We start from the raw sequence: 13,228 nt of genomic DNA, 5'->3' as shown, positions 1-13,228 counted from the left end.
GAAATGGGATTTCATGGATCCATTCTTTGACTCTTTATGGCATGACACTTGCTTATACAAAAGGACTAATCAGCTACTTTGAGAATGCAGACTTCAAAACAAAGCAGGTCCCAAATTGCTGGAAATCTGCTGTATGTGTGAATCATAGTAGGGAAATGTAGCATTTCTTGCTGACAGAAATCCTTCTCGATGCCACAAAGGGGGTTTGTGTTGATAGCTGGAAGTGTTTCATATACAGTCAGATTAACACAAGGAAACCTGATTCTCAGCTTGGCTAGGGTGCTAGGCTCCAGTGAGAAGTGTTGCTTTGAGCTCCAGAGGTTTAATCCTGCCAAGTAAGGAGATCTCCCATACACTGTAGAGGAGAGAGATCTCTTGAAAGTGCAATAGGTAAAGAAAAGCTAAATACCAGTGCCTGTGAGTGGGAGTCCTGCATGTCAGTCTTCTTCACGCCTTTCTGCTCCTTGAATTCCCATTCAGATCAATCACAGTTAAAGGCTGGCAATACAAAGGCACACACAAGGCGAGCTTAACAATTCTTCTAGTGAAGAAGATACAGTCCCTGGAAGTGATTGCAATCACTGCATCATTTTCCTCCCAGGTCTGCAGCGAGCAAGTGCAAGAGCACCTTCTCCATACAGGAGGGACTTCGAAGCCAAGCTGCGCAATTTCTATCGAAAACTTGAAGCCAAAGGGTATGGGCAAGGTCCAGGTAAAATTAAGTGAGTATTATGACAAGTCACTCAAATAGTCTGACATGGTGTAGCTTTGTCTTGTATCATTATCCGCGAATGAAGACAGTGATAGGAAGTGGGAAACACACTAGAGAATGAGTTTTGTACATGAACTATCATCAGGGCAAGGTAAAATCTCAGTATATCCTGCAAAAGAGTGACCTTCAAGTGGCTTTTGTGTGAAAACTTTATTTCTTACAGATTCATATTCTTTTACACTCCCATTCCCTACCTATTTAACAGGGATGTTGATATTCCTACCTATAATTTCCTAGTAGGAAAATCATCCATTGAGGCAAACACCCACCAGAAATTAACAGCTGTGTCGTTGTAATGATGAAGTGACTCCAAATCCTTTGGATCTACATATCAGTATAAGTCAGGACCAGAGTATGGCCCTCCAGAAGTTAGCCTGTACATGCAGGTTTAACTGTCAGTAGTTCTTTGTGTTGGTAGCCCTCCTGGATTTGAACTAGAGAGATTTTTGCCTCTCTTCATGCATTTTGGGGATCTTTGTCACTTGGTTGTGGAGTTTGCTTTCCAGACGTTTTGTTAGTTGACTTTTGAGTCTGTACCTACTTGTGCTCAATCTAGTTACCCGACTTGGCCAAAGGACTATATGTTTCAAAGGTATTTCCTGGGCATCTGGTGAATTTAAGCATCAGGTTGGCTCCCTACCAAATTACATCTGTTGTGGGGGAAAAAAAAACCGTATGAAGCCAGGCAACGTGTTCCATGTCAACATCAAAATACTCTTATAGAGCTGGGGAGTCCAAGCCATTGCTTATCCCTTTTGGTGTCCTGCTAAGTGGGTCTGAGACAGACATGAAATACATTTTGGAAGGTCTGTCTTAAAGTGTCCATGAATGTATGAACAAGAAGGATTTCTTGCACAGATGTTTAAATGTACTATTCGTGAAGTTGTTTCAGAGGTTGGCAGGGGAGTGAGAGCTGTGTTGTATAAACAGAGGCTGATACTCCCTTTGCTTACCCTGATACAGAAGCAGTAATTCCATGGACCTTCACTGGATTAAATCCAGAAACAGTTTGGGTCCAGTCCCAGGAAGCCGTGACCTCATATACACAAGAAACTCGCATCCCCTTTACCATACAAATCTATACATAGAGGGTGTTACAGAGAGTCTTAGCAGCAGAGCAACACTTGGAACCTAATCACAGCATTGTGAAGAAACTCACCTGTGAGGCACAGAGAAAAGCCTAATGAAACAACTCACTGAAAACCCATAATGGCCAAGTAGCGTGTGCAACTTTATTAAGTTCTCTGACAATGAATGTCTGTCTTTGCCAGCTCTTGCTTACCTTCAGCCTCACAGGCTCACACAAGACTCAGTCATTAGATCTCTATTTCTGCCTCCCTTTGCAGGTTAATTATACGGCGTGACCACTTGCTGGAGGGCACCTTCAACCAGGTAATGGCATATTCCCGCAAGGAGCTCCAGCGGAACAAACTCTACGTCACGTTTGTTGGCGAGGAAGGGTAGGGAACTACAAAATGCTATCAGTTTTGAACTAGCTGTTAATATTGCAAAACACAGAGTTGACTAAGGCTCAGCTTCTCTTTTATGTAATGTTTATTTGGTTTTGGTTTACCTCCAAGTGATTCATCTTCAGCTCAAACATTTGTTAACAATAACAATAGCAATAATGCTTCATTTTCTTATAGCACCTTCCATCTAGATGTCTCGAAGTGACAATTTAAGTGGTTAAATCTAATGTCATCTTGTTGGCATAGGTATTTTGACTGCCTGGAAGGCAAAACTGAACTACAGGCCCATGTTTACACACTGAATCAGTCTCAGGAGTATAATTAGAGAGCAGACCTTTATCCCCTTTGTTACTCTAACTCTTCCAAATGGATCTGGTTTTCCTTCAAAACTTTTTGCTTTGCATGCCATCTAATGATCATTTGTTATCCATATGTGGACTTCTTGTTTCTGACTGAAGCAAGAGATGTGAATGCTGTTCAGCCCTTACAGTTGAATTCACCCATTTGGAAGCTGAAAGTAATAGAAGTCTCTTGAGAAGGCCTTTTCTCAGCAAACTTTCTGCCAGCCTAACAAATCCATGAGCCACTCCTGTATGATTAAAGCGAGCCTCTGAACTTTGGTTTCCAAATCTAAACAGAACCTTTCAAAGCCACCCTGGCTCATCTCAAGAGCTGCATTGTAATTGAGGCTTAATCCACATGCTTTTATAATGGAAAGACCACTGAGCATATTTCCAGTGTTCCATATAACAAAGGCATGAAATCATATTTCAGTAGCTTTGCATATAAAGTTTCTTTTTTTAAACAACCCCATGGGTAGGATTTTGGTTCCAAAGGTACCAGAACAGCAAGGCTCTAGGGCAGCACTCAGCATGTCCAGCAATTGCTGGCACTATCAGCTCTGAGGTGGCATGTCAAGTGAAGAGGTTTTGCTGAGCTGAGTTGGTCTGGGCACATGTTAGGTCCAGTGGAAAAGAGAAGTTGCCAGTTTCAGTCACTCAGTACAATTTCAGGGTTTCCTTAATACTTACCTTTTATATTCCCTGGATTCAGTATTATTTAACAGAGGTTGTCTTTCACAGCTGGTTTTGCCTCTGGCTTGCAAGCAAAGCATAAACACGCAGCATACCTCAGCTTGCATTTTTGGAATAGTGTTCTAGCATGCTAACAGTGACCAAAGACACGTTGTTTTCCCCACATCTCTAATACTGTGTGTGGCACAGTATCCTCAGGAGAAATTACAAACCAATTTGATTTGCAAATTCATTAATTCTTTGCTGATTCATTTACATCTGAAGATACATTCCCCCAGGGTTTCTGCTCTTTAATGCTAATATAGGTTCTGCTGGAGGGACTCCAAAATACCAATTCCCTATTGAAAAGAAGAGGTGATGCTGTATGGGCACAGCTTCCCACCTGCTGACATTACATTAAAATGAACTATGAAGGCTTTATGATGAGTTAATGTGTTGTCCAGTAGTGCAATACCTAGTCTCTCCATGGAGGTTTTAGAATACAGACAGGTGTTTGTAGTTCTCCAGCCATCATCAGGCTTAGCCCAGCATTTTAGTGTCCATTGAACCAAACCTGTCACTTGGTTAGCACTAGTGGTTCCTGTGGACTTATTACCATCCCCTTTTGCTGTTGTAGCTTTAGTCTCACCACATGATCCTAGAGTTAAAGCTCCTCAAAGAGAAAAGTACTGAACCTCCAGAGGTGTAACAGGAGGATGGGCCAGCCTGCCCTTTATTATCTTTGTAGTTTCACAAGTCCATCATTCAACCCCTTGTGCTTATGCTTCCATAACTTCAAATGTAATACAGAGCGTCTGATCCAGCTGCAGAGTTCTCCATTTCCTTTACATTTGTTAAGTAGAAGGAATAGTGCCCACCTCAGAAAATCTTTTGGCACACGTGATATATGGCTACAAATCATTTGTTCATACTGCTACATGTATGTTTATTTTAGGATGAAAAACCTACCTACCATTGTTAGACGATGATATGTTTTTAATGAATCCATCACAGTTGGGTTTAATGTATTCATGAAGCTGTTTGGGTGTCGGGTTTTCTGGGGTTCTTTCTCAGGTTGAGATAATTGGAAACAGCTTGATTTTAAAAAAGCAAGGAGAAAAGGTGACTCTACAGAACAAAATCATGCAACAGCAAAGCACAGCTGAAGGTGTACCACATGTATTTGAAAGTATCAGAAAAGTAGAAGAGTTTGGATGGAACAACTGAGGAATGACCGCTCTGTCTGGAGAGAGTTCTGTTGGGACTTGGTCTTGTACAGCACTGACCTTTAGGTTATACCTACAGCTAAGAAAGCATTCTTGGGGCTAGATTGTATCTTTGGTTACATCTCAGTGTAGGAGAGTAAGAGCAGTCTGGGCTGTGGTCTGTGAACCCAGGTGTTCATAGGCAGTTCAAACCCACTCACTACAAAGCGAGCCTTCTGCTAGCCAGCCAGCCAAGGCAAGGCTGAGCTTTGTACCTCCATTTATCAAGCCTTTGGAGCAAAGGAAAAGATACTACTTATGGGATGTGCCCAAGTTATGATTTCTCCCACATCAGTCTAGATGCTGGTTAAGTTTCAACATCGTGACCTGTTCAGGGCTCAGAATCAAGTTTTGAGAGGGGAGATACACCATGTTAGAAACACAGTGACTGTGCAGGGGTAGGTGTTAGACAGCAGTCAGTGTTGGCAAAACCCAGGGAATTCACTCGAATGGGAATGAGCCTCATTTTAGCTTTTTTACCTTTTCCTTTCCAGGTTGGACTACAGCGGCCCCTCCCGAGAATTCTTCTTCCTTCTGTCTCAGGAGCTCTTCAATCCCTATTACGGGCTGTTTGAGTATTCCGCCAACGACACTTACACTGTACAGATCAGCCCCATGTCTGCCTTTGTTGAAAATCACCTGGAATGGTAAGAACATTTTATGCAGAATTGAGCAATTCCTTTAGAGCAGTAGAAAGGTGGAAATGGAAAAGCTGCCAATATAGACTATATAAATATCACTGCTTCTGCTGGGAAGAAGTGGGAAGTAGGTTGAGAGGCAGAAGAGAGGGAGCAAGTGTAAATACAACAGCAGGCTCTGAAGAAGGAGTTGTGATGAGGTGCTACTATTAAAATGTCCTGCTTGCATTACCTGGGACTTGATGTTTGTGTACTTCTGTGTGAATGTGAAAAGGACAGGGAGAAGAGCTCTGCCTTAACGCAGGCGTCCTCTCCTTGGTTCCTTTTTAAGAATGGAAACTGTGGTCTTTCTGTACATCAAGCTGCATTGTGCTTGGAAGCTGCACACTACGAGCCCTGTTGCTGCTCTGTACCTACTACAGGCCTTAAAAAAGGGCCCATTGAGAGTGGTTTCTCTTTTCTGTCCTGACAGAGTGTCCCTGCTTGTCTGTGGCAAGTCCAGCAGCACAAGCAGGTACTTCACCTTACCGAGTATGTGTGCAGACAAATGGCTGATCCTGTTTCTTTATCAAAAATCCTGACTGCATTATGTGATCTCCTCATTTTTCTATCTGCCTCCAGATCTGTCTGTCTTTGGGAGTTGTTTTCACTTTGATAGTTTCAGATGTGGTTCAGTGAAGCATGGGCTGCGAGCCCTGGGCGTTGTTTGATCCCTTGTGGGATTTCATTGTGTCAAAAGAAGTACTGCCACATGGGTTTGGTCCTGTGATGTTTTTCTTTGTCTAATCAATCTCACCGGCTACTCTCAGAGATCCTTTTCTAAAATGGAAATAGTACATGCCTTTCCATTCTTGTAAACAGATCCTCCTTCACTTTGGCTTATGGTGGGCAGGAGATGAAGAACAACTGAATGGGTTGTACCATCACCTCTATTATGGTTGCAATGGGAGAAAAGGGATGTTGCTGGGACTAGCATGATCTCTGAAATGGGTTTTTTTGTATTATCACTTCCAGGAGCGGAGCATTATGCTAACAATGATCCTTGCATTATCTTAGAATCATAGAATGGTTAGGATTGGAAGGGACCTTAAAGATCATCTAGTGTTTCTCTACTGGCATTAGGAAGAGAGCACCTTAATTCCTATGGCTTGTCCCTCTCCCTTGGCAATCCTATTCATTAGACATTATGCAGTGGCTTCCCAGTTTTCCAGAAGAAATGCAGTCTGTCCTGTGTTCGGCTTAGCAGACAGCATGGATAAACTTCTGATTTAGAAGGCTGTGTTTGAGAAGATGCATTTTGATTTCAGAGCACAGGATCACTTAGGCAGGTGCAAGCCCAAGATCATTCTGCCCACAGTGTGAGCAAACTGGACACAGGCCTCTGTCTCCAGAAATGGCATTGCCATGTTATCTCAGCAGTGTTAAAAATATGCTCTGATTCTTATCTATGATAGATACCGTTGGTGCAAAGAGTTCAGCTGCAGTTTTCTTAAGTGAGAAATTCAGCTGCAAAAAGTAAATGCTTTGTTCGATCCCCTCACTGAGAGATTTCAGCATGGAAGAGGTGGGCTTTTAAAGGTGTCCTCGGCATACAGAACAGCAGAAAGGCACCTAATATGCTTTTCTATAGCAGTTAGTATTTAACTCAGAAGTCAGTAGCAGTTATACACTTAGCACAATATTTCCTCAACTACATATATCTATACAGGCTACTCGTATACAGAATGTTATTTGGCCTTTGGGCATTTTTGGTTTTCTTCTTTTAAAAAAGAGAAATTAAGTCCCTTGGCCTGCAGAAGGAAATAAATGCTCTGAAGGAAGAGGTTTGTACGTAAGGTAAATAGGGCAAGATTGCAGAACCCAAGGGAAAGATAAGCAATCCAGTAAGTGCTTGGAAATACTTCTTGAACCTGTTATGGAAATAACTGGCTGAGACTAGCAGTTTATAATTAGCCCGATAGGTTTCATGATTGGCTTGTAGATATCTAGACATTCTAAATGTTTTTATGCTGTCTACATTGTCTGATCTCAGCTATTCATGTGTAACCCTAGAGTACTGCACTCAAAAGTCCGTGCAGCCAGCTAAGACAGGATTTGGACCAAGCTTTTTAAAACTCAGAGTATGATCTTCCCAGAAAGGCTTTATAGACCAACTGCTCTGAGGGCACTGTACTAACTTGCTTGTCGTTATTTGTTCATGAGGGATGGGGTTTTCTGAAGTTCTCAGTCTTTTCTCCAACTTTGTTCTCATCAAAGTCAGTGCTAAAACTTCTGTTTCTCAGACTTACTTGATGATCTGATTCCAGAAGAGCCTCCTCCCTGTAACATGCAGGAAATAAAGATCATTTTCCTGTTCCCAAATGTGTTATGAGGCATTGGTTAACATAGATGGATGAATCAGTTTTGAGAGTCCTAGGGTCACAGATAATTAATTCATAGTCTTTTCAAAGCTTGAAGTTTGATGTCAGTCATGAAAACCAGACAAGCACAATTGGTTTAGATTTGCAGATTTCTTGAACTGAATGCCTTTTGGTGCTGCGGGGCTTATCACTTGTGTGGAATCTACCCTCGACATGTTCTTCTGTATAGTGATTCTGCCAGACCTATCCAGACACGGCTATATTAAGAAACAAGGCCAGCAAAAAAATTCCCTCAAAATTATTTTACATTTTCTCTTCCTTAAGCGAGTGGTGAGTTTGAGGTACATGCAACCAAGTGCAAAGACGAGATGTTTTGCTCACATTGGCAGAATTGAGAAATACACTGCTCTTTTTCCCCCCCTCTGGCCTAAAAGTTACAGTTCTGCCCTTTTTAATGGCTTATTTCATGCCTTGCTCTTTGTACAAACAGCATTCTGAGTCCAAAATGAGCACATCAAAGCGCAGAGTAGTTGTATGTATGCCAAGTTAAGAAAGAGACATAATGACTGGAAAATATTTCTCATTTATGGAGAAACTGAGATTTAACACCTTTCCTGCAAGCTTCCATTGAATAAGACTTTTTCCTTCGGTTAACATATGTGCTTGGTGAATACACAAAATACAAGATATCACACATTTTCAAAGCTTAAAAAATTATTTTAAATCCCCCTATCTCTGAAAGGACACAGTTACATATCTCTAGACCTAAGAAGTTTGATGATACACATTTTCATCTGCATGCTACAAGATATACCTGAAGCTCACAGCCACAAGAGCTGCTTTTAATCCATGCCAGTAATGAGCCATTCTATCTGATCTAGGGTAACATGTCTAGCTCTTCACCTGGGTGTTTGGAAACACCTTCTAATGTACTGCTTACCTCCCACTTACGGTGGTTTGCCCTTCTCCAAATAAGTGGGCGAAATGTGGTGGCAGCTGCTATGTATTATTTCAGAGAAAAGAATATGATTTAGCCTAGATATAATTTGCTCTTGGACAGGTCTTGGCTCTTGGTGAGGTGCTTTGGGCAACTGAAATAGGGTGACTGGCTGAAGAATCCTCCTCAAGTTTTGCTCAATGTGCTGGGAGAATTGGGGAATATTAAATGTTTCTATCACAACCTCATGTGAAGTTAGAGGTGTAATATTCAGTACAGCTCCATAATGCTGAGTTTTTACACACTCATAAATGGCTCCCAATAGCTGGCCACATTAGCTTCTCACTTTCCTCCCTGCTAACAGTCCTTTGACAGATTTTAGGCTGAATTTCAGTTGCCTGCAGCACTGATGCCCAATATTAGAGGGTATATGCAAAGATACTTTTTCAGTGGGGTTAAAAAGGTTTCCATCTATGATTTGCATGACTAAAGTTTCATTGAATATTGTAGTTCTCCTTTTCACCAAAAATAAGTAAATAATAAATGGCTGCATGGGTAAATTAACTCTGAGAGGAAAAATATCCTGACACGGAATAGATGGAGGAAATGTATTTCTAAATTCTAGGAATAAAATATCTAGTTCCAGAGTCTGCATCATCTCGAATCTTCGTGTGGGTCACTGGTTACTTTCCCTGTATTCTTCATGGTAGATTTTCAAGAGGTCTAGAAAGTTGGTGGTATCTTTTTACTGCATTTCATTCATTCTGTATTCTAACAAAATGATTTATCTCATCATGCTGTGACACACTGTGGTTTTCCTCAGGTCTTCAGTTTGTCTTACCATTTTCCATAGCGTTCCCTTACTCAGCTCTAGCTAAGCAAAATGCTAACCTGAATGTTTGTTTCTGTGATGATTTCTGTATTATTTTCACCAAACCTGAAGAGTATTATATCTGTGCTATTTCGTCATTCACGTGGCTACCAATTTCAGATGATACAATTTGGCTGTCATCATAGTATCACATAAGAAGTTTTATTTCTGAGAATAAAGCAAATCTCAGTGTTTTCTCTTGAACTTTCCTTCCCTGCTGCTTTATCTGACACTGACAACAAAAGCTCCGTTGTTCACAAAATGTGGTGTTCACAATCTGCTGTTAGGTGGAAATCCAGTCTCTCTCTTTCCTGTCTTATGGGTGGGCCAGAGATTTCCTTCACAGCAGTCCTGCCCCCAGGAGTAATCCAGTGAGATAATGTATTGTACCCTTCTTCGGGAGACAGCACGGTAGTCATGGCATTGTCATCTGCACCAGACATTTTGTCCCCAGATCACTTGCCTGGTCTTTTATCTGACTCTCCCCAGCAACGCATTTCACATCATCTCTGTTTGAATTTTTAGTTCATTGCATGTTTGTAAATGTGGAACCACAGCCAGAAATCTGAAAAGCAGCCCAGGTTCTGCATAGAAGACCAGATGGCCTAGACAGATAAAATCATTCACAGACATTCATTTGGAGATCTGAGGGATGCTAACTTGAAACATCTTTTTCTGTGTTTTCATAGAGGACTGATGACAGCATGGTTTTTTTAACAATTAGGCAATTGTGGACCTTGCTGTGACATTTATGCAGCCATAGAGCAGTACCCCAGTGTCACAGTTATCTTAGAGGTATTTACAGCTTTCTACTCATACTTAGCATTCTGTATCCATCTCAGAAAAGCCCTGTTGTGTTTTGTTTGGTTTTGTTTAAATGAAATGTAATGCATTTATTTAACAGAACCTTATTAGAAAGCTGAAGACTTGTGAGTAAAATGTTTTTGTGCAAAACCCTACTGAAGACCACAAAGATGCTGCTGTAGTCAGACCCAGTGGCCCAGGTCCCCAGAAGCTGTAGATTCATTCCTGGCTGCAATGTCCTAATGAACTCCATTACCTTAACGCTCATTTAGAACTGCTTTCATCATTCAGTTCCAACCTTTCTTTCTGCTCTCCAAACCCCCTCATGTTCTAGCCCGTGCTGCTGAAACACAAACCCTGCATGTATTTCTACATCATATTCTGCAGGCAGATGCAAGCCTGTTGCACCCACTCTCCATGCAGACACGAACTTGCTTTCCCTGTGCTCCAAGCCAACTGACGTGGTTCCTGCAACATTGAGCTGGGAAAAAATATGCTGCCTCCCATCAAGGCGGGTTACTTCAGGCTTGGCACTGACTTGATTGCCTTTACGTGCTCTGGCAGGCTTGGCACATGGGCAGAGCAAGCTCCCTTGGCCTGCGCAGTGCTGTGTGGGTATACCCCCAGCCAAACTCTGACCCTCTCTTTTACTGACTTCGTGTAAGCGAGAAACCACATAGCCATCACTGTCCATTTCAAGCGTGCCAAAGAATGCAGGGTGTTGGTTTTCCCTTTGTTTCAATAAACTCAAGAAGAACCAAGAATGTTGCAACCTCAGCTGTCCTTTCTCCTTAGAGAGCTTGGTTGGTTTTCTTCACCCAGTTTCCTTAGGAGTTGAGCCTTGTGCAATTGCCCTGCCCAGCCGTCAGACAGTTTACTAATCAGTTTGTGACCTATTTGACAGGAAGGTAAACATCTCAAAGATACTTATTTCCTAAAAGCAAAACTTGTGGCTGGGTAAAGATAGAAATGCAGAATAGTGCTCAGTGAAGGCAGGCTGGTGAGCTCAACAGTTATCTGTTCTGTTTGGCCTCTGAACTGGCCATGTAGCATGGGCAAGCTGACAGGTCCAACACAGGCACAGGCTCTGAACCAGCTATACCATCGTGTCAGTAGCTTGAGGATGTCGGGGAGAGCTGTGAAAGCTCAGAGGAGGCAAAAGCTGGAGATGCTCCAAAGCGTGGGAAGTGCTAGCAGAGATGTGTAGGAGAAACTGGAGCTGTTGCAGCATGGTAATGTAGAACCATCAGAGACAGATCTGTAGGAAACAAAGCTCCATTAATCCTGCTACACAGAGAATGACTTATTTCAGTTAGTTTTTAAAGAAGGTGACAAATTGCCTCATGACCTAATGGGTTGTATTGAGATGCTGACCAGCTCATAGGATAGATTTAGGCACACTCTTTGGCTCTGTATAGAAACAGTGGAGAAATGTAGTCACAGCATCTAAGCAGGAGGTCTGCAAACAGCCATCACTCCTCTCCACTGACTAAAAGTAGCTCTGCATAATATGTGGCCAGAATTACTCCGTTACCTCTCTAATTTTTCAGCTGTTGTGGCAGGCAACCTACATATGGCCCAATACCTGGTTATTAAGGGAGTCAGTAACACGGAGTTTGGTTTGTGGCTCACATGGGCCAGTTGTGTGGGTCTACATTCAGGGGGAAGTATGAATTTGAAAGACCAATTTTTGCAGCCATCTTGAAGGGGCCTTTTTATGCTACACGCTGAAAAATCATCCTCTTAAAAATCAGGTCAGATGTAGCACCCCAGAGTGGGGCATCCAGCAACATCCAGTTGTTTTTAAAATGAGATGGTTACCTCTTTGCCACAGTTTCCATATGAAGGGATCTCCTCCTATGTCATCAGCTTGAAATCCATTTGATGTACGCTGGTGCTGTGAACTGCTTTGAAATTCTCAGATGAAAGGCACTATAGAAAACCAAAGCATTCAATGTTACGTTACACTATAAATTTTAATTACTAGCAATACCTGATTTTAAATAAATTATGTTTGCATGAGAAATTTTCAAGCACTATTGTAAATCTTCTGGACAAGAATGATATTAAAATAAATATGCAGCTGAAATAATTTTATAAGACCTTTTCATGATGTGAAAAGGGTATGTTACTGAAACGCCTTCTTGTTGCTGTACTGTGATCTCTCTCAATGCCTTCCGTACTTACGCAAACTTTGATTTTCCTATTAAGTTTGATGTATGACTATAAGCACATAAAGCCTGCCTCAACAGCTGGTTAATTATTTATTAAGGGTCAGGAGGAATTGGAAGATGAAAGGCAAACCAAACTGAAGGAGGAAAAAAAAGCATTCTCCCTAACTAAGCTTCTACAGCAACTATTTTCGTTATAAAAAGGTTCAGCTTTATATTTACCTTATTTCTTGGCTTTGATTTTTTCAAGTTCTTTTGAGGATCTGAATGACAGTGTCACACGGGTTGAAAGAAGAGATGTCTCTTGCAGTCTCTCCTCCTTTTCCCCTCTCTGAACCTCATAGTGTCTAGCACTGCTTCCATAATTGGAGTTTGGTTTGAGGGGAGGGTGGCTGTTGTGTTTTGTGGTGTTTTTACAAAAGTCATCTTTATGGGTTTTTCCCTTGCTTAAGGCCACGGAGTCTTTTGCAGCATTGTGGATTAAATTTGCCCGGAGATGGGAGGCTCCACATGAAAATCTCTAGAGCGTCTCCACCTTGCATGCGGTAGAGGAGAAAAGGGTAAAATCCAGATTGTCTCTGAGCATGTGAGCCTGCAGGGAAGCATCAGGGTGGGCACTGATTGTGTGTTTATTCGTAGTGGTGAAAAACTCCCAGGGAGTGATGAATGTCCTCATATCTCTTGTTCCAGCCACACTGGAATGGCAAGGCTGGGCTGTCACTGTGAAGTATTGCTCAGTCATCTTTGCCTCTCCTTATTTCTCACTACATTTTATTCACACTTTGGTAAGGTAAAGCAAAGTCAATTACAGCAGGTGCAGAAATTCCCAAGCTGACCTTTTTTATTAGTAAACACAATTCATACATCAAAAGAAAGACTGCTCACAGAGCAGAATTGCTTTCAGTAAATCACCCAAATCCATTTTGGA

General features: G+C 41.8%; 1 protein-coding gene across 7 annotated transcripts in view; it reads left to right on the top strand.

Annotated features, from left to right (window-relative positions):
* The window catches only part of HECW1 (HECT, C2 and WW domain containing E3 ubiquitin protein ligase 1), a 253,174-nt gene that overhangs the window by 210,194 nt on the left and 29,752 nt on the right, over positions 1 to 13,228 (top strand). For all 7 annotated transcript variants that reach the window (XM_030505556.1, XM_030505377.1, XM_030505468.1 and 4 more), the window contains 3 exons: positions 602 to 722; positions 2,119 to 2,232; positions 5,014 to 5,166. In XM_030505556.1, coding sequence (XP_030361416.1) covers positions 602 to 722; positions 2,119 to 2,232; positions 5,014 to 5,166 — 388 coding nt within the window. The remainder of the gene's footprint in view (positions 1 to 601; positions 723 to 2,118; positions 2,233 to 5,013; positions 5,167 to 13,228) is intronic.

The sequence above is a fragment of the Strigops habroptila genome, chromosome 1, assembly GCF_004027225.2.
Source record: "Strigops habroptila isolate Jane chromosome 1, bStrHab1.2.pri, whole genome shotgun sequence".
Classification (NCBI taxonomy): Eukaryota; Metazoa; Chordata; class Aves; order Psittaciformes; family Psittacidae; genus Strigops; species Strigops habroptila.
The sequence above is the reverse complement of the archived record's forward strand: the minus strand, read 5'-3'. Positions and strand labels throughout refer to the sequence as shown.